Genomic DNA, 21758 nt, shown 5'->3' with positions numbered 1-21758 from the left:
TCCACTTGAACGGGAGGTGCTAGTGGCGAAGAACCCACCGGCCAGTGTAGGAGACGTAAGAGACTCTGGTTCCATCCCTGGGTAGGGATTTTGATCCCTAGGTAGGGAAGATCCCTGGAGGAGGGCATGGCAACCCTCTCCAGTATTCTTGTCTAGAGAATCCCCATGGACGGAGGAGCCTGGCGGGCTACAGTCCATAGGGTCGCAAAGAGTCGGACACGACTGAAGCGACTTAGCACCTGAGCACACACCCTGCACTAAACTTGCTTCATGAATAAAATAAAACATCAGCTTTACTAGAAGAGCAGTTTTAAGGATTAACTAAAATAAGCCAGAAATGTATTTTATTTCCCAAATAAGGAACATAAGTAATGAAACCATAACTTCTTGTATTGCTCTGTATGCACTTCAAAGCACTTATACATAATTCTTCTAGTGAAGCTCATTAACAACACTGACAGAAAGCAGCAGGAAAAGCAACCGCGTATCTCACTTGGGTTAGTTATCAGGAGCCTCGGTTTGAACAAAAAAAAAGTGTTTGTTTGGAAAGGAACATAGCTTGAAACAAACAAAACTTTAACATAAATAAAAAATTTTAATTATTGTACTATCCATGTTCCCCCAAACTGAATTCTAGCTAATGAATAAGGCATTTCTAAAACATGTTATTTTTGCAGTTGGCTATCCTCATAACCAACTCTAGTCACAATCCTGTGAAACGGGAATTAGCAACTATATTGCACAGAGATAAAAATAAACCTCCATTTATTTAGCTCTTTATACCATTTCACTAGATTCTCAAAACAACCCTAGTAAGGTGTTAATTCAGTCCAGTGTTCTGACCACTTGTCAGAATGTCAGTCAGATTTCTGAATTGGACTATGTAGTAAACAGGAAAAAACACAGATGAAGAATATTTAAGAAATTTGTGAGGTTAACTAATATTTTACTCAAATCTCAAGGGTAGATTTAATGGCCAAAAGGTCCAATGCCAAAGGATATACTAGAAGTAACTGAGGTACAGAAAAGGCACAAAATCAAGACAGAAAGATTCTAGCCTGCCTCCTCCAGCGGCATGATGTCAGGCAAGCTCTATTCTCACTAGGTCTAGGCTAAAAGTGAACGGGTGACATTGGATGATATCCAGTTCTATAAGCCTAATAACTTCATCACTGATCCACAGTCTGAAATAAGTCAGAACCAAGTACATCCCCCTTCCTACTAATTCCAGGTAAACGGATGCTTTGCGTCTCAAAGCCTTGCTCCACAGCTGTATGCCTACGTTCTGATACCAGACACCTGCAACCTCCTATTATGGTCTCCTTTCCACAAGTCTTTCTCATCCCAAGAAAACAAAGTGCAACCTCTCCTCACCTTCTCACGAGATAGAAGAACCCCAGAAAGACATAAAAAGCTTCCAATCCTGGATAGTTCTGAGAGGACCAATTTCCAAACCCTGATTTCCCACATGTACACTTCCTTAAGATGATCTGAGAGCCCATGTACTTAGTTAGAGTGGCATTTACAGCTGTCAGTCTCAGTATGGTGCAAACTTACCAACGGGATCCCCAGCAACTCCCAGCTCAAGCCAGAAGCACACATCTTGGAATATGCCTAATTCTTTCTCACTGCTCCCCAAGAGGCTGCACCTCTCCTACCTTTCAGCCTTCAAACTTCACCTACTAAACCTCCTCATCAAATTACTGAAGCTGGCTAGTGGACTCACAGGGGTTTATCAAACAATTTTCTCTTCTTTCGTGTGTGCTCAAAATTCTCCATAACACATTTCTAAAAGAGGGGATGGGTTCGGAGGAATATGGTAGCTGGCCAAGGCTACTGGAAGGGTCAGGGGCAGTGAATATTTCTATGCAGTGAGAATGGCTGAGGAACTTAAGCACAGTGATACACAAGATTTATTCATTTCAAGCCATTTCCTGTTCTGGTATTTCACAGCCACTACCAATACACTCCTTTGCCATTCACTGGCCCTTTGGCTTGACCCTTGAGATTTCAGTAAATATTTGTCAGCTTCACAAAGTTCTTACTTATTCTTCACCCAGTTTTACCTTTTAGTAAAATTCTATTAAGTACACAGCAAAATTCCGCATCACCATAAAATCTGAGACTCTGAGCCATGTGGGACAGCAGTTCTCCTGGGTTCCATTATCCTTGCTCTCCACCTGGGCACCTTTCCCAAAAAGTCTCTCACTTTTCCAGCAAAAGAAAAAAACAGAAAAAAGCTACATAGCCAATTTCAACAACAACAACAAACTCAATCAAAGAAGACACCCTGCTTCCCCATATAGGAACAGGCCTTTGTTCAGCCTTCCTTCATGGCACTCAGACCAGGCTTCTTGGTAGAACTGGGTTTTTGCCGTAGTCACCCACTGGACTATGGTCACTCTGCTCTATATCCTCTCTGCTCTCTAACATCAACTTGCACAGAGCTGGTTCCTTATTAATATTTGTATAACTGAATTGAAGAAATTAGGCGAGATGACTTCTAAGTCCCTTCCAGCTCTGAAATTCTGTATTCCAATGACTCGTGGTTAGTAAATATACCTCTCGGTGTCACACAAGAAGGATCGAGTAAGCGAAGATACAAGGAGTCTTCCATCCAAATAATCTAACTGGACGACACAGGAATCAACTGTCGTTATTGTCTGAACAGGAAACATCACAAAGGCAGCAGCTGCCTAAAGGGGATGTGACAAGAAAATAAAATTTATCTTTATAAATTTATCTTTATACACAATCCTCCTCTCTTTAGCTTTTAAATGAAAGCAGCTTAGATAGCAAAATAAAAATTTTAAACGGACCAAAATTAATTTGCCTGTTAGACTATCAGAGTTTCATCCATTCATTTTCTGAAACGAATGGATCTACGTAACTGCAGAGGAGAATTCTTAAGGCTCTATTTGTGAGCCTTAAGCTGGAATGAAAAAGACACAGTAAGTTTTGGAATATGTGAGAGAACTGTTCACCTGTAGACAGTACTTCTCCACTTGGAAAAAAAGACAAACTAGGGCTAAGAATCCAAATGTATTTTGGATGAAAAATACGTTATGAATCAAGTGGGTCATCATGAATATTTCATTAACACATCAAGAATACTCTGATATGTTAACTAAAAAAATTATTAGGCAATGGTATTTAGATCTCTTCTAATCTGCCACGATCCTCCAAGGAAATAAGCCAATGAGAGACAAGCTCCCCACTTCTGATGTAACAGCTTTGGAAAAGGAAGATAGTGAAAAGCAGGTCTGCTGTCTTAACGACAAACTGGAGCATTCCAGGAAGCCTCAGGACCCACACTGCTGAGCCCAATGCAGGGGGTGCCTTTTAGATTCTATTCACAAGTTACATCTATCCTGAAAGAAAGTATACCTGCACTCAAGAATTTCTTCAAAATGGGGACCAGGAGAATAGGAGCCTGGGCAACTGGTACCATTCCTCCATGTCTGCCATTTTATTCATGTAACTAATAAACAGGCATCTGTTCTTCCTTGACAGCCAACTATTAAAGAACGCTTTTTTTAAGTGGGCCATCCAGGTGAATTATGGAGTAATGTGATAGACAAGATGCAAATTATGAAAGTTAGCTCACAGACATTCTGCAACACAACCAAGATAAACTAGGGTACCATACATACTACATGCAAACAAGTTTTCTCAAAATTAATGGTCTGAGCTCTAGATAACCCCTCGAGACATACAGATCAAACTGTGTTCTTTAATTGAAATTCTGTAAGACAACATCTTATATATTCACCCACTTACACAAAGCACTGAACTGGTTCTCACCTTTGCTTGCTTAGAAGTGTTGAGTTTGATGGCAGAAACTTTCCCCAGATGATCACCTACAAATACTCTAAGAATAGCTGTATCCCAACAGAGAGCTGTAACTTTTCGGCCTTTGTGTTCTGAAGACACATAAATTCGTTCTGGTTTCCCGCGACGCTCTTGATTTAATTCCCAAACAACTACAAGACCTTGACTGCAAGAATGGAGACACAGAAGCAAATTTTTGGCAGTGGTGAAAAAGGTACAATTTTGCTGCATCACAGTATCAACTATATTAAATATATAAGCATATTCTTATTCTTCAGAAAAGAGGAAGTAGAAAACCAAGATATTAATCTCCTTGCTTTAGTCCACCAATTCAATACAACAGAGAACTTTGAGGTCCTAAATGATGTTACCTTTCTACTTTGAGGTCTCAGAAATGTTGCCTCATATTAGTGTTTTCCACAAATCCTATGGTCACCAACTGCCCATCTTGGTTTGCTTGGGTCTAAATGGTTTCCCAGGTCACAGGACTTTCAGTGCTAAACAAGAGTGAGGCCCAGGCACACCAGGATGCTTGGTCACCCTAATAAACACACACCACATTTTTCAATTTCATATGCATTTGGGAAAAATCAGATAGTTTCAAAACAGTTTCTCACCTGGTAGCCACAGCAACATAATCATCATCATGCAAACAGCAGGCAATCTGAGAAATTGCACCTTCCTAGAGCACAGAAGGAAAAATATTAGGCAGCTCCTCAAAAACGGGTAATTTACTACTCAATCTCAAGTTTTACCTTCTTCTTTTATTCCAAATGATATTTACAATGGAGAACTCACATTTATGACAGATACTCCAGATGGTACATGACAGGGCAACCCTTAATCTTACCCTGTGAGAAAGAAAAAGCCTGTGCTTCCAGCCTTCTTTCTGAATGAGGTTGAGTCCTCCTCCTGAACTGCCCAAAGCCAACCATTTTCGAGACACAGCTATGCTCGTGCACTAGAAACATGGAAACAGACAAATGAGAGACTCTCAGCCACTAAGCAAATCAAACTATCGACTGGAAATAAGATACTGAGAATCTGTGTCAGGTTCCTCCCCACCACCCTAACCCACTGCCCAGTTAGATACCATCCAATGGGACTCAAGCTCTTATTCTAGAATAGTGAAAGATACAGAAGAAAGGACATTTCGGTTTCAACTTTTTAATTGAATCTCAAAATGGCTGAATAGGCTCAATTGTATAAATGAGTAATTTCCCCCTTGGCAGAAGCCAGTTACTAGCCTATTCATCTTCTGGGCAATTCAGCTAGGTCATTTCAATGCTGACCGCAATGATGGAAGATCAAGTACCCAGGGGATAAAGCAACCACTTTAACCATCTGTTCAGGTAAATCCTTTCTAGTCTGTACGATGAGAACAGAAAACCCACAGCTCTGAGAGCAAGTGAGACTGTAGACGACGCAAATACAAGTCGCTGTACTATTAGATCTCCCCACACCTTCCTCTCCTTATCCAGAAAAAGCAGTGGCCATGCTGTGCCCAGAACACTACGGTAAAAATTACTGGTTGGCAAACATATTCCCAATCCTCTTCAACCTTGCTTCTTTCTACTATAGAAGCTGGAAAATCCAAATCTTCACTTACCCAGTTTCTTTTGCAGCTAGGGGGAGCCCTGGGACTCAAGTCCAGCTAATGAGACTAAGCCCTGTGAGGGCTTCCTGGAAAACTCTGCCCTCTCAGATAAATGGTAGAATCTGAAGGGGAAAAAAGCCTTTCTCTCAGGCAGCTCCATCTCACTGGAGCTGCTACTGGAGATAATCAAGACTTGAAGCCAGCCGCTTATCTTGCAAATATGACCAACGGTCAATATACAGAAGCTAGCAGAACAGGAAAGATGGAGAGCCTGGGTCCTAAGGAATATCAGTGGCCACCACACTAAACCCAGAAACAACGACCTCCAACCAGGTTATAAAGATCTTTATTGCTTAAGCCATTACTGAGAAGATTTTCTGTAACTTGCAGCTAAAAAATGTCAGCTACCAACCCTCACAATTGTTGCTCATATTACTTTGCCTATTACTTCCCGTTCCTTTGCTCAGAGGCTAGAAGGGTGCTCTGGGGCGAGGAATTGGTGATGAGACTGTTCTTTACCACGTCATTCCTTAGTTTATCAAATGAACTCAAGAATTTGAGAGAAGCACATACTCCTTCCCCACAGAACTAATTTTTGGCTAATTTTGTAATGCTAATTTTTAGCTCTGTTCCCTAAAACAGAGGGGGTACATCAAATTCCTTGTTTTGAAATGAACTTCATAGAACTGCAATGGTTCTTACTGTTCAAAAGGCAATGAGGTATACTCATTTAAAACTATGTTATTTTCGATCAAATACATTACTTTCTGAGAGAAGGCAGTAAGATTTGGGGGAAGGGGTGGATTCAATAATCAATATCATGACTTTTAAGGATGGGAAAGAAGAATTCAATCAACTGCTTGAAAAATAAATCAAGAAAGTGCTAGGAAAATACTACTTCTATGCAAAGTATTACAGCACAGGTAAGAACACCCAGGAGTCTGTGAAACATAAAAAATGTTTGCGGGGGGCACACATATAACACAGAATGCACCAAACTATCAATATGAAAATAAAACTGATATAAGGATCAAGAAAATCACCTTTAGACGAGTGGAGTCCAGCCTCAGGGCTGAAAGTAATGGATCCAGAGACTCAAATTCTGCAAGAACATGGCTGTAGGACTCTGGTATCACTGGCACAAAAGTCATTTACCCAGACAGATGAAACTACGTTGAGGGACAGGCACAGTGATCCTGAATAAAACCTGCAGAAATATAATTTAAGAAGCTCACCACTCTTTCAGCAAGCATTAAATGAACAGGTGTTACAGCGAAGAACGAAATCTGCCTCCATGTTGGATCTGTTCCTTTTAACCTTTGCTCCCCATTGCTGTTGCAATCCATACATAATGGCCTGCCTCAAGGAACCCTGACCCTCTGCCTGAACCTTAAACCAAAATGCCTTTCTTCAGGACCCGCTCCACCTGTGGATGGCTACAGGAAGGGAGAAATTAACAGTCCCCTCCCTGAGGTTGGCCATTCCAGGAGATATTTGCAAGACTAATAGCCTTTTTACTTTACTTCCTCACCTTCCTCCCCACCCCTATAAAACAATCTGGTATCCAGACCCCAAGAAGATGGTTATTTTGTGACAGGAGTCTGCCATTGTTTCAGTCAACCACCTTTCCAAATAAAGTTATTCTTTGCCTCAACACTTCTGTCTCCAATTTACTGGCCTGTCGTGCAGTGAGCAGGGCAAGCCTGGACTCAGGAGCAAGTGGAGAAAACAAGGAAACATGAAAAAGGGACAAGGATTCCTTACTCTGGAGGTGCCTGGCATCTAGGTGGGAAGAAAACATGTACAAGTAATATTATACTTGACAGTCAGCTTGTACGGTATCATTCCCTGACTCTAAAACTCCCAGAGAAAAAAAATCCAGATTCTCAAGGTTCTCCATAATCCTATCCTACTCTATTTATCTAACAGTATAGAACAGACACTGCAGAATATAAGGGGAAATTCTGTCAAGCTCCTCTGTGGTAAAATAGCAACTCCAGCTGCAATTCTAAGAGCTGTAATTCATCTGTCTGTAAGTCTCTCACTGCATTCAATGGTTGCTGCTAAGTCGCTTCAGTCGTGTCCGACTCTGTACAACCCCATGGACTGCAGCCCACCAGGCTCCTCCGCCCATGGGATTTTCCAGGCAAGAGTACTGGAGTGAGGTGACATTCAATGGTTATGAGCCCACAATTCAACAGTGTTTAACAGGAAAGGGCCTCTGGATGGCTTCCCCCAGCCTGTGAGTGAGAAGTCAGATGCCGAGAATTAGCACACCAAGGGGAATGAGAGCTTCAGTATCAGACCTGATAGGAAAAATCAGGAGTAAGAATTCACATCCCTGGGATCGCAAAAGTCAGACACAACCTAGTGACTAAACAAAAGAATACAAGAGAGCAGATGCCAGCTACCCAGTGAAGACTCTGTAAACTAACACAAGCATTCTTACCTGTTCGACAACACTCAAGTGTATGTTTCTGTCAAATTATACGAGGTTCCAGAAAAAAAGAAACAGAATTTAAGAAAATTCTACCCATTAATTTTAACTTTTCCTCAATCTTTTGTTACCTACCAAGTTGAGAAAAAAAGCAAATACTACGGAAAAATTCAGAAATAATTGTTTATAATTGTTTTTAATTATTTATACCTTGTGGTTTTGTTTTTCCCAAAAAACACATGTATTCACTCACTCATTTATTCAATAAATATGTACTTAGCACCAACTATGTGCCAGGCATCCTTTTAGGTCCCAGAGATACAACAGAGGACAAAACCTAAATAAAAGTCCTAACATTCATGAGGCATAATTTCCAGGGGCAAAACACATATAGACGCTTACAATAGTTTTTACTGCATACACATAACATAGTTTTATTTTCTGCTATTAATGCTGTTTTTAATACAGCTTGATCTGTGCAAGAATGGTGTTCTGGAAAAAAAAAATCTTTAATAGTTCTCCTATACTCAAAATATTTTTTAAAAATCTTCTGTCATTCTTTCACCCATTCACATTATTAAGTATTACAGACAGAGAAAAATCAGGATCACCAAACAGCTCTGCTCACCATCCAATTCTACAAGGGTTAAGTCCTAACCCGCTGCAGTTGCTGACCACCAGGGCACTCAGAGGAAATTAAGTCAACAGGATGAGGCCCGAGGCTCAGACAAAGGCCCCTCAAACAGTTAGATGTATATCTCAGGCAGAATTTTAATCACCTCAGATTTTCATACATCCCCATACATAGAAAAGCACTAAAATCGGTCCTTTGTGATTAGCAGTACTCTTTTACCAAGATATAGGCCTGCCTGCACTTACTTCCCAGCTAAAATTCACACGTAAACTGTCTTCTCTCCTACCTCTTCTGAGCAGTTTCCTCGGAGCTAACTGAGTGGCTATCGCCCAGGCTAAAGTCCTCAGCAAGCCCCTGAGTAAAATTTAAACTCATAATTCTGGTGTTTTTTCTCCAAATCAACGGCTTCTAGTAAAATATGAGGCACAGTGGTGCTAACAAGACAAAATAATTCCAGAAAGCAGTCACTTTATAATCAACTGAGGAGGAAAGACAAATCACATACACACACACACACCTCATACACACACACACACCTCATACACACACACACACCTCATACACACACACACATACCCCTCATACACACACACACACCCCTCACACACACACACACCCCATACACACACACACCCCCCTCACACACACACACCTCATACACACACACACACACCCCTCATACACACACACACACCCCCCTCATACACACACACACACCCCCCTCATACACACACACATACCTCATACACACACACACACACCCCTCATACACACACACACACCCCTCACACACACACACACACCCCTCACACACACACACACACACACACCTCATACACACACACACCTCATACACACACACACACACCCTATACACACACACACACCCCTCTCACACACACACACACCTCATACACACACACACCCCCCCTCATACACACACACACACACATCCCTCATACACACACACCCCCATACACACACACCTCATACACACACACACACACACACACACACACCCCTCATAAGGGGAACAAAAGCAAAGTAGTACATCGGAACACAGAAGACAGAGGGATCACACTGAGTTAAAAGTAACCGCAGAAACCTTTCTAAGGGAAGCAGCACTAGACCTGAGGAAAGGGAGGGTAACGAGGCAGCAATAAGCCAAGTATTTACTGTTGTTGTTTAGTCACTAAGTGGTGGCCTACTCTTTGCGCCCCCCATGGACTGTAGCCCACCAGGCTCCTCTGTCCATGGGATTTCCCAGGCAATACTGGAGTGTGTTGTCATTTCCTTCTCCAGGGGATCTTCCCAACTCAGGGATCGAATCCATGTCTCCTGCATTGGCAAGTCAGATGATGTATTTGGAGAATATAAGTCTTTGGTTGAAACACAGCATACAAGCAATGGCATAAAAAAAGATAAACCTGGATATTAATTCAGGTACAAGTTACAAAGCACTATGAATCTCAAACCAAGGAACCTGAACAAATTATAATTTGGTAAGCAACAAAAAGGCATTGAAGGATTTAGTACTGGTAGACAACATAATTTCTGTAAAGTGCTGTGGGCAGACACTAGAAACCAAGGACTTGAGAAAAGGGGTTAGAAGTGAGAAACTAAAGATAAGGTCTTTTAGTTACTCAAGACATCTTGTGGAGAAGGAGAAAACCTCTCTTGACTTTATGAGCAGAGGAGACTCAAACAGACGTGTAGGTAGTAAATGAACAGAATTTAGAATGATAGGGACTGAAGATACAAGAGAAAGAAGATGAATCACTGTGTAAGATCCTAAAGAAGATAGAAAGGAATGACATCAAGACCACAGTGGCTATCTCTTCCACTTGCAAACTTAAATTCTGATATGGATAGATCATTTGGCATAGATCTCAGTGAAGAGAGAATAACCTGGAAATTATGACCTAATCGAGTAAAAAACCTAGTTTCTGTTTCTCTGAAAAAGACTTAATGCAGATGAGAACGAAAAGGGAACAGCATATACAATGTCAGTTCTCAAGAGAAGTTGCTGGGTGTTAGTGAAAGTGAAAGTTGCTCAGTCGTGTCTGACTCTTTGAGACTCCGTGGACTGTAGCCTGCCAGGCTCCTCTGTCCATGGAATTTTCCAGCCCAGAATACTGGAGTGAGTAGCTGTTCCCTTCTCTATGGGATCTTCCCAACCCAGGGATCAAACTCAGTCTCCTGCATTGTACACGGATTCTTTGCCATCTTGAGCTATCAGGGAAGCCCGGTGATAGTATTGCTGCTGCTGCTAAGTTGCTTCAGTCGTGTCCGATTCTGTGTGACCCCATAGACGGCAGCCCACCAGGCTCCGCCGTCCCTGGGATTCTCCAGGCAAGAACACTGGAGTGGGTTGCCATTTCCTTCTCCAAGGCATGAAAGTAAAAAGTGAAAGTAAAGTCGCTCAGTCATATCCAACTCTTAGCCACCCCAGGGACTGCGGCCTACCAGGCTCCTCTGTCCATGGATTTTCCAGGCAAGAGTACTGGAGTGGGTTGCCATTGCCTTCTCCGGGTGATAGTGTTACACCATTCCAAATTTATACCTTCCCTTGCACTTACTATCTCTGAACAGACTCCTTACCTCCCAGACCTACTTACCAAAATCTTCCCAGGCTTTCAGGTCTAGAATAAGTCCCACTTCTCATAATTCTCAAAGTGGAAGACTCACAGATATCTCGGGGCACACATCCACGTAATTCAAAAATTAATCTGAATTAAGCTTCTGGATCCCTGAACATTTTCAGGAAGGGAAAGGAAGTGCTCCCTCTCATGAAGCTGCACAGTCCACTCCTCCACAGCTCACACCATTATAAGGTACTTTTTTACTACTGGGCTGAAACCTGATGACTTGGAACTTTTACCAACTATGGCTTCTACAGTTTAAGAAAATGTCTGCATGCATGCTAAGTCACTTCAGTCATGTCTGACTTATTGCAACCCTATGTCCTGTAGCCCGCCAGGCTCTTCTGTCCATGGGATTCTCCAGGCAAGAGTACTGGAGTGTGTTGCATGCCCTCCTCCAGGGGATCTTCCCCATCCAGGGATCAAACCTGTGGCTCCTGCATTTTGATAGGCGGGTTCTTTACCAAGAGTGCCACCTGGGAAGCCCAAGGAAATGTTTACTCCTTACAAAACAGTCCTTCAGTATTTGAAAAATGTCATGAGGTCTTCTAAAAATTTAACAACACCAGTTCTTCAATCATTCTGACCTGACAATTTCCAAATTCCTCTCAGTTCTGATAAGCCTTCCAGACAGGGCCTTTAGTTTGCCTGAACATGTCTTGTCCAGAACTGAACATAAAACTCTTCAGTAGCTTAATAACCAGAACAGAGTAGAAACACTAACTTCCTTGACCTGGACACTAAGTTTCTATATTACATCCTAAAATAGTATCAGAGGCAGTTTTTTGTGTGTGTGTGTGTGTTTTTTTTCCAGGTATGTTTTTAAAGTAGCCATGTCACACATCTGATTCAACAGAGAAAGAAGCTAACTAACACCCAAAGAAATTTTCAAACAAAATTAATACAATCTTCCTAGCTAGTACCTGGGCTTCCCTGGTGACTTAGTGGTAAAGAATACTATGCCTGCCAATGCAGGAGACACAGATTCGATCCTTGGGTTGGGAAGATCTCCTGGAGAAGGAAACGCCAACCCACTCCAATATTCTTGCCTGGGAAATTCCATGAATAGAGGCGCTTGGTGAGCTGTAATCCATGGAGTCACGAAAGAGTTGGAGACAACTTAGCAAGTAAACAACATCAGCCAGTACCTAGATACAGTAGAATTGAGCTCAAATTGAAAGCTGCTATTAATCAAATTCACCAATGGATATAAAAAGTACCCAGAAATTTTTAAGCTGTTCAAACAAGAACAGTAGAATGTTGATACTTGTTAAAGTTTGGTTAGGTATACATGAGGGTTCATTGTACTATTCTGTCTGTGATTGAAATTTTTCTGAACAAGATTTTTTACTGAGGTACATATAGTTAAATTACAATGCTGTGTTAGTTTCAAGTGTACAGCAAAGTGACTTAGTCATACACATAGATGCATTCAAGACTTTTAAGTAAATACTTAAGAATCTCTGTACAAATCTTTCTATAAACCTTCTGTGCCTCCATGGTGTAATATATGCTGTTTCTGGAATCTTCCTCCAAATAAAAAAAAACCCATCTCTCCACAAAACTGAGTTTAACTATTACTTCTGTCACAGTTAGCCTAGCAAAACACTAAGCAAACAGAGGGTGGCCATAAATGCTTACCAAAGTCAATGAAAAAACCTTTTGAAGAGTTGGTTTACCAAAGGTCACAGAGCTCATAAGCAGAGGTGAGACTAAAATCCACTAATCTTGAGTCCAAATCTAATTACCTTTCCATTTCCCCTATTGCTTGATGGCAACATAAAAAGCAGTAGGATCAAAAAAAGGTTTTTCTCTTGGCCTGCTGCTGCTGCTGCTAAGTCGCTTCAGTCGTGTCCGACTCCGTGCAACCCCACAGACAGAGAAGCCCACCAGGCTCCCCTGTCCCTGGGATTCTCCAGGCAAGAACACTGGAGTGGGTTGCCATTTCCTTCTCCAATGCATGAAAGTGAAAAGTGAAAGGGAAGTTGCTCAGTCCTGTCCCACTCTTAGCGACCCCATGGACTGCAGCCTACCAGGCTCCTCCGCCCATGGGATTTTCCAGGCAAGAGTACTGGAGTGGGGTCTCTTGGCCTAGTACTCATTTTACTGAACCAGTGTTTGCTGTGAGAACACCCAACGCAAATCACAGCGTTCTCTTTTCCCCACTAGATGCATGGAAGGAAGAAGAGGCAAGAGAGAGGAAAAAGGAAGAAAAATTAAAGATATTATGCCAAGGGGAAGTTGGGGATTCCCTCATAATGGGATCTTTCTATAAAGAAGGCTGAACGCCAAAGAACTGATGCCTTTCGAACTATGGTGCTGGAAAACACTCTTGAGAGTCCATTGGACAGCCAGATCAAACCAGTCAATCCTAAAGGAAATCAACCTTGAATATTCATTAGGAGTGATGCTGAATTGAAGCTCCAATACTTCGGCCATCTGATGCGAAGAGCCGACTCCTTGGAAAAGACCCTGATCCTGGGAAAGACTGAGGGCAGGAGAAGGGGAGACAGAGGATGAGAAGGTTGGATAGCATCATTGACTCAATGGACATGAGTTTGAGCTAACTCTAGGACACAGTGGAGGACAGCGAAGCCCGGAGTACTGTAGCCCACGGGGTCGCAAAGTCGGACACGACTGAGTGACTCAACAACAACTCAAGTAATAGAGAACTCCTCTCTACCTTAGACCAAGAAATGGCGACTCACTCACTCATGCACTCAACATGCCTTGCACGCATCATTGCAGACATCTGACCACAAGCTCCCTGCCTAGCGAACTCCTAACTTAACAGCAGTTAACTTTAATACTACATTCAGATCTCTTGAAAGAAGCAGCGGTAATCAAGTTTTCAAAGCCAGGCTCCCAGCCTGTAGGTCTCAGCCCCTCTCCACCACCTCTAGGCTGGCAGCCCCCAACTTTCTGTGGGTCACAGCATCTCTCCCGGTTAGGCACCCGCACACTCACCGCGCGCTAAGAGCCGCACCTGAGCTGCAGTCTTCCCTCCTACTCCTCCCCTCCCAGGCTTACGTCATCCCGGAGCGCCGGGGACGCCGAGACAAAGCTGTTAACGGTACTTCCTCGTCACGTGACGGGGTACGCCCTGCTTGCGCGTGGTCCCTCCCCCTCCGGCCGCGGTCGCGATTACGCTCTCTGCGGCCTGCCCGCTGCCGGCCGAAGACGCAGCGCTGAACGGGACCGGAGGAGCTCTAGGCCAAAGGGGTGAGACAGCCAAGTTCCTGGGACCTTTCACCGCTTAAAGCCAGCGAGAGGAAATGAAACAGGCGGGCACCGGCGGAGGAGGGAGGGAACTAGCGGAAGGTGTCATGGCGGCCGTGCTCTGGGGTCACGTGTCCCGCAGACCCGCCTTCATACTTCCGGTCACGTGCCCTCAGAGTTCTCGCAGCCAGCGATGGAGGCGAGACCCCCTGGTAACAGAGGCGGTGGCGGCGGCAGCGGCTACTGGGTTTCAGCCTCTTTCCCGCAGCGTCTCTAAGAAGCTCAGCGGAACTCGACTCGACCCAGCGCAGTAACTTACTCCCTGCCCAGGGCCGTCTCCCACCTGGTAAGTTTAGACCGAAAAATGGGGGTGGACGGTTGGGTGATGAGCTGACAGGCCTGGGGGCCGCAGGACGGCACGGAATCTGCCCCTTTTTCCTGTATCCCTGTCGCCGTTGCTGCAATTCCCAATTCTGCTGTCGGTTAGCCGTTTATTATAATGAAGAGAGGAAGAGGCGACCCCTAATCTGCTTGTCTATAGGAAGCCAACTCCTCCACTGAAAGCAGGGACTCAAAGATGTACCCGAAACTGGGATGAGACTTGGCTCATGAGGGTGAAGGACGTGGAGGCCTCTCTCGGGCTGAGGAGCCCTTCCCGTTAGAAAATGTGCTATTGAGTCTTTCGGTTTCTGTAAGGGAAAAGCTTTCATCTTAGTTCCACACTCCTTTTGCTTCGCTTGTCAATCCTGTCCCTTTTAAAACGACCTTAACACGTGTGCCAGTTCACCCCACCCCCGCCACTCACACACCAAGTTTTGATCTATGCCCAATTTCATCATGTTTAAGCACCAACACATGGAAATATATAATTATTTTAGAAATTGTCAAAGGCTAAATTGTGTTAGGAAGTGTTTTCGGTTGACTCTTAAACACCTGTTTTAGGGTCTATAAAAAGAGGGAGGGGGAGGTGTGACGGGAGGAAAGAGATAAAAACTTAACCTTTTGCCCATTAACAGACCCAGTTTTAAAAACATACCAAAACTGTATGGTTTAAAGTATACCTTGCAGTAAGTACTGACTCCATAAGGAAGTGGAACAACTTTTCCTAGTGAATTCTTACCAGAAACCCCAGACATATAAAGCAGCATGCCATGGTGGAATTGCATTTGGGAGCACCCATCCTACCCACTCAGCCTCCCCTCTTGGAACAGTTTGAAAATCACTGAACTCGACTTTGGTAACTAAAGCAAGGTTGCCAACCCTAAAGTAGATTTTGAAAAATCAAAGGTAGAAAAATGAAATGGAGAGGTCACAGCAGAGGGGAAGGTAACCTCTAGTATCAGGTTTATGGCATACGAAGGGACTAGGCTCTAGAACGAACTTTGTGTCTTTTAGCTGACCAAAATCCCTGGTTTGGAAAAGAGGGAGAGGTAATTTGGAGCCATTAAACCTGTTCTGCTACTCTCACTTAGCCAACACTTAAGCAGTGCAGCAGATGTAAAGATTTGAGTCTCTTCTGCGTGATATAATAATAAGTAAGTCAGTTCAGTTCAGTCGTATGGTAGTGCTAATGTGGAAAAAAAAATCACACAAACGCAGAGAGCGCTATTTAAAAATACTAGGAAGGTTGATGCAGAGAGAGGAATTGGCTAAAAACAGTGCACCAGACGATCAGCTTCAGTCAGTTGTGGCTGCTGCCTATACCTCCTGCCCTAAAGGCTTATATCTTCTTGCTGATGGTCTGTCTGTACATCTTTTAGCCCTGCTTTTCTGTGCTGCTGGTTTTCCCCTCACCATCAGAAGTTGTCAGGTGTACCTTGAGCTTTCCAAGCATTTTGCCCACTGTTTCTACTCCATGGATACTGCTACTGGAAGTGTCTTTAGTCCTTTCCTGCTTTCTGCACTTTGATTACCAGCTGATTGCTCTCCTCTCACTTTTGGCATCCTACTGTTGTCGGCATGCAGTATTTATTAGTGGATACAAGCCTCACTTCCCTCTGTCTTGCATCTCTGTGGCATTTCCTCCTCCTCCCTCTCCCTGCAGTGCTGTAAAATGACAAAGTGCTTGGTCTTAAAATTGCTACCTCAGTTTTTCCATTTAATGTCCTCCTTACATATGTGACTATCCTTAAAACAGTACATTTTGGTCACTCTGTACATACTTCCAAGGTCTTATTCCCATTAGTGCTGAATTGTTAACATTTTTTAGGATTGCCTGACGGCAAGCAGCATTCCAGATCTCCATTTTGTATGCTGGCAGACACAGAAGCACTTTCTCTAATAATCCTCTTTTTAGAGAGTGATACGGAATTTATTTCATGTGTCGCTTGTTTTGTTTTCCTGCACCATTTATCTCTCACATTGGAAAGGGAATGGAAATGCAGAGATACAGGATGTAGGAAATGGAAAGTTAAAGATTTCTGCCAAACAGTTTCAAATTCTTCTTATCCCTTTTTACTTATAAGCCAGTTATTGGAATCTGTGAGAAATGGCACTCTGCTCTGTAAATTGAGTTCCTGAAGTTTATTCCAGAATGTATGTACAAAGGTTTCTTGTTTCTTAACCAAGATCATATTCTTTTCACAGCAGGGATCTTGCATAGATGTCACAGGTGCTTATTGGACTGTTCCCTCAGGCTTAAATATGCTGCTGGGCTCTGTATTGCCATGAACAATATATGCAGCCTCTGCCCTTCTCTGTGAAGCTTACAGTCTTGCCAGGAGACAGACGTTAAAGAGTTAACTTTAAAAATTAATTACAGTAGTGATAAGTGCTGCAAAGAGAAGAACAGGAAACCTTGCCTGGTGACTTTGAAACTTGGAGGAGACCAAAAAATGAGTACAAGCAAGTTGATGGAAAGGGAGGAGACTGTGTCAAGGCTCAGTGCAAGTAAATATTTAACTGCAAGTGAATTAATGCCTTTGCTGGAGGATTTTGCTATTTAAAGCAGTCTTGTGGCAGATTATTTCATAAAGTAATCTTTTAAGTAAAGCTAGATCTTCATCAGGCTGCTTTATTTAAATGTAACGGCATCAGTATTTTTCCTAAACAAAATACTCTGTGGCTCTCACAGAGTTCTACTAGAAAGATCTTTTTGCTTCCCCAAGGAGCCACCTTCAGGAAAAATCTAGAAATCTTAGACACCATTGCAGGATGGTACCACTGGTTCTGTTAAACTTCCTAGAACTGGTCCTTCTATAGTTAACAGAGGTGCTGCAGATGAGCAGGGAAATTTGCCAAGCAAGTTATCTGTAAGACAATCAACTAGTTATTCCCAGCATTCAGTAACTTGTCTCTGATGCATTTTTAAAGCTCCCTCTAAATGGATTTTAATATGAATGGTTTTACCTTTTGTTTTTCCAAATTGATTTAAAGTAGCCAACTAATAGTTCCATTAATCTAATTTATCCTCCACTCTACAGTTCCTATGTCTTCATTAATCTTTCTTCCTTACCGTCCCATCTCAGAAAAGTTTTCCTGTTCTTTTCCAAAGCTAACACTTTTACTTGTGCCTGTAAGCCCAGTTAATTGGGGACTTTCTCTATCAGCTGTCCTTGCTTTTCCTCCATACATGGAAATACTTAAAATTATCCTGTCATTATTTGCTTATCACCCTCCCCACATGTCTTTCTCAGATTTTAATTCATGTTTCCTAAAACATGGTTCCTGTGGTATGGAGTTTAATTTTACAAAGTATAGGTAAGTTTTTAAAATTTTTGTAATATTTTATGTTATAATATTAATGTAAAAATATTTAATGGTTACATAGATGTTATAAAAATTACTCTAAGTTAAAGTTTTAATACTAAATAAAAATAATATTACAAAACTTGAAAATAACAGTTGTTTTAATTCTTACTCACACTAACTACCTGTAACATTTTCCCATGTTACCTTATAGATATAGTTTGATAGATCATAAACTCTTGGAAAGACTTTTTTTTTTAGGTATTTAGTTACTTGACTGCACTGGGTCTTAGTTGCGGCCTGTGGGATCTAGTTCCCTGACCAGGAATCAAATCTGGCCCCCCTGCATTGGGAACCCAGAGTCTTAACCACTGGACCACCAGGGAAGTCCCTGGAAAGACATTTTTAATAACTTTTTCTCGTTACAAAATACAGTGTTTATTGTAGATAGTCAAGAAAACAAAAAGAACATTGAAATCATCTGTAGTCCTGTCACCACAGGTAACCACTATTAAATTGGGTATATGTCTCTCCTGTCAAATATATTTGCAGAGTAGCATAATGGAACTCCAAGGTCAGACTGACCCAGATTCAAACTCAGTTCTACTTCTTGATGCTTTGGGAAAGCTTCTGGATTTCTTAGACCCAGTTTCCTTTATCTGCAGAATGGAACTAATAATAGAACCTACCTCAGGATTGTTAACTGGGGACTCAAAGAGATAATAAAGAACTTAGCCCAGTTGCTGGCATGTATTACAAGCGTTCAATAAATTTTAGATAGGTTTTTTAAAATTTAAGAATATATAATCAAACTAGGGTTTTTTGCTCGTTTTGAGCACCTGATGGAATCTTTTTAATGTCGTTAAATAGTCCTTTAGGGACTTCCCTGGCAGTCCAGTGGTTAGGCAGTGTGCTTTCACTGCCGATGGCCGAGGTTCAATCCCTGGTCAGGGAACTTAAATCCCACATGCCGCAGCACAACCAAAAAAGGGAAAAAACAAAAAAACACTTATTTAAAACCATGGTTTTTCAAACTTTGTAAGCAACAGTAATCAAAATCTCAGGAGGACATCAAATAAGTAAATCAGTTAAAAGATGGCATTAAGAATTTTGATCTTTATCATATATGATGTATATTAAAGCTGGAGGTTGTAAAGTAACATGGGAAAATGCTTTCAGTCACAAGTAAACAAGATGATTAACTTGGGACATTTTTTTAAATCCTTGTTGGTTACTGGACTTAATGAAGCTCAGTCCCAGCATTTATAAATGCCTGCATAATCCAGACTGTCTTTACCTGCGTGACTTATCGGCACCTCAGACTCATTTTCAGAGCTGAATTGCTTGTCTTCACTTACAAACTTGTTTTTTCTTCTGACTGTTTGAGTAAATGGCATCGCTGTACTCCTGTCAGCAACACTTAGAAGTGGAGTGTGAGTAAGCAGCTCTGACATCTTCAGCACAATATCTGTTAATTCTGCTTCCTCAGTACTCCTCCTTGACTCTTCCTCTCCATTCTCACTGCCCCCTGCCTGCTTCAAACCCTTCTGGTCCCTCTCTTCAGTCTCTCTCATGTTGTCTTAGATTAATTTCCTAAAATACAAATTGGTCCCCCATTTAATCTTGTAGAAGTTTTCTGTTGTCAGCCACACAGTGGGGTATTTTCCATTGTCTGCCTCCATCTTAACTCTTCAATTTCATATCCCACTGATCCCCATTATGAATTTTGTGCTACATCCAGAGCAAACTAGTAACCATCCCTAGCCCCAATCTTTGCCCCAAGCCATTCCCTTTGATTACAATGCTTATTTTCTTTTCTCTGTCAAAACCCTCATTTAAGACCCAATTCATGAATAACTTATATATTTAAAAAAAAAATTACCGATTCATGTAATAATATGGTGAATTTCAAAAAGCCAAAAATGAAAGCATACGTGCTGCATGATTCCATTTCCAGTGAAATCCTGGAACAGACAAAAACTAACCTGTGGTGATAGGAATCAAAACAGTTGCTGGAGGGTGGGAGGAAGAGAATAGACTAGAAAGGGACGCGAGAAAACTTAGCAGGGCGATGGAAATGTTCTCTCTCTAGTTTTGGGTAATGGTACATGGGCATAAACAGCTGTCAAAATGCATCAAACAACACCGCATTTTGTTGTTTTGTTAATCATAACTGCATATTTCTTAGTTGCCCTAAGGTATCTATGACAAAGCCTCTTGTGTGAAGAAATTAAGTGCCTGAGTCCTAAATCAGAATGTTTTTTTAATCTCCCTGAACTTCACATTCTAATTTGTATAGACTGACACGCCTATCTTGCTTGCTAGACTGGAAGCTTTCTGAAAGCAGAAATTGCCACCGGCATACATTTGTCATAATCCCTAGACTCCTTGGCTCAGTACAGAACTATTGAATAAATGTGTTCACACTGACTCTTTTCCACTTGGGGGTGGAGTAACGTGTAAGGAAACTTACGAAAGGGAAGATCTGGCTAATCAAAATTCAGGTAGTAAACTTCAGAGAAATTAAAAGTTCAGTCTTTTTTTAACTTGTGTTTTTGATATTTAAATCACTGCCTCAGTGAATAAGAAATATTACAATAAAGCTTCACTTGTTTGCTCAGATTTAATTCTTATGACACCTGTGTATGTTAACTTCTCTGAAATTAGAACTTATACCTGAACAAGTAAATCTTTTTAAGCTATATTTTAAGTCATTGCTTTGAGAATGAAAACTAAAGTCATAACTTCACCAGAAATGGCATATACGCCCTTTGTGCTACCAGTTTCCCCATCCCAGCCCATGGCAGACGTCGTCACTTGTGGCATCTTTCCTGCTGAACCCAGACTCGTTCTAGATAACCACACTCAAGGCACTAGGCTTTGGGTTGGGTGGTTCAGAATCCCAGAATTGGGGAGAAGTTGGGGGAATCTCCAGGCAAATGTTTCCTTGGTAACAGATTAGCCATTTACAAATGAAACTAGCAGTTGAAGACCTTTGTTAAAAGATGTGGGAAATAGCATCTGAAGTGTTAAGTGTTTGAGGAAAATAAAAATAAATCAAAAATACTTTGATTAGCATATGTAGAAACGGTTTGAAAACTGGCAGGTGTGTCAGTTTTAATTGTATAAATTCACACCTGTGGTATGAGCAAAATGAAATTTAATTTTAAAGGAATAGCACAATACTTCAACTTTGAATGAGGGAAACAACTTTTCTTTCCCTTATTACTCATTTTAGATTTAGAAGGGACTCAAAATCAAATCCAACCCTAATTGAGATGTGAAATCTTTTTTTTTTTTTTAGCACCTTCTAGCCGTCATGGCAACTTCATCTGAAGAAGTTTTGTTGATTGTAAAGAAGGTGCGACAGAAGAAGCAGGATGGAGCTCTGTACCTCATGGCAGAAAGAATTGCTTGGGCACCTGAAGGCAAAGATAGATTTACCATCAGCCATATGTATGCAGATATCAAATGTAAGTCAGCTATACTAAGGTGTGATATATGTTGTTTTTGTTAGTAATTTTATAAGGTGACAGCTTATACAATCTTTGTGGATTTTCTATTGTAATGTCAAAAAATCAATTGTATTGACATAATTACAAAGTGGGGTCACTGAATGTATATTATTCTATCACCTGCTTTTCTAAAGTAATAGAGTATGTACAACTTCACATGTGTAAATCTATCTCATGTAAAGATCTCCACACATAC

The 21758-nt window shown here is 41.7% G+C and overlaps 2 protein-coding genes across 6 annotated transcripts in view; one reads left to right on the top strand and one right to left on the bottom strand.

The window, feature by feature from the left end:
* The window catches only part of HPS5 (HPS5 biogenesis of lysosomal organelles complex 2 subunit 2), a 43384-nt gene extending 28946 nt beyond the window's left edge, over positions 1-14438 (bottom strand). Inside the window, exons 1-6 of one of the 4 annotated variants that reach the window (XM_006056057.4) lie at positions 14109-14436; positions 6472-6635; positions 4682-4792; positions 4449-4513; positions 3805-3997; positions 2563-2696 (exon numbers count right to left, since the gene is read on the bottom strand). In XM_006056057.4, the coding sequence (XP_006056119.3) occupies positions 2563-2696; positions 3805-3997; positions 4449-4513; positions 4682-4792; positions 6472-6579 (611 nt within the window). In that variant the 5' untranslated portion in view covers positions 6580-6635; positions 14109-14436. Of the gene's footprint in view, positions 1-2562; positions 2697-3804; positions 3998-4448; positions 4514-4681; positions 4793-6471; positions 6636-14108 lie in introns of all 4 variants that reach the window. The other 3 variants (XM_006056058.4, XM_006056059.4, XM_044943507.2) reach the window with 3 other exon arrangements.
* Positions 14439-14484: 46 nt separating this feature from the next.
* Positions 14485-21758, top strand: part of GTF2H1 (general transcription factor IIH subunit 1) — a 29385-nt gene continuing 22111 nt past the window's right edge. The window contains exons 1-3 of one of the 2 annotated variants that reach the window (XM_025286312.2): positions 14485-14706; positions 17996-18059; positions 21352-21520. In XM_025286312.2, coding sequence (XP_025142097.1) covers positions 21367-21520 — 154 coding nt within the window. In that variant the 5' untranslated portion in view covers positions 14485-14706; positions 17996-18059; positions 21352-21366. The remainder of the gene's footprint in view (positions 14707-17995; positions 18060-21351; positions 21521-21758) is intronic. The other variant, XM_006056055.3, reaches the window with a different exon arrangement.

Source organism: Bubalus bubalis, chromosome 5 (assembly GCF_019923935.1).
Source record: "Bubalus bubalis isolate 160015118507 breed Murrah chromosome 5, NDDB_SH_1, whole genome shotgun sequence".
NCBI classification, from domain to species: Eukaryota; Metazoa; Chordata; class Mammalia; order Artiodactyla; family Bovidae; genus Bubalus; species Bubalus bubalis.
Note: the sequence above shows the minus strand (reverse complement) of the source record. Positions and strands in the feature narration are given on the sequence as shown.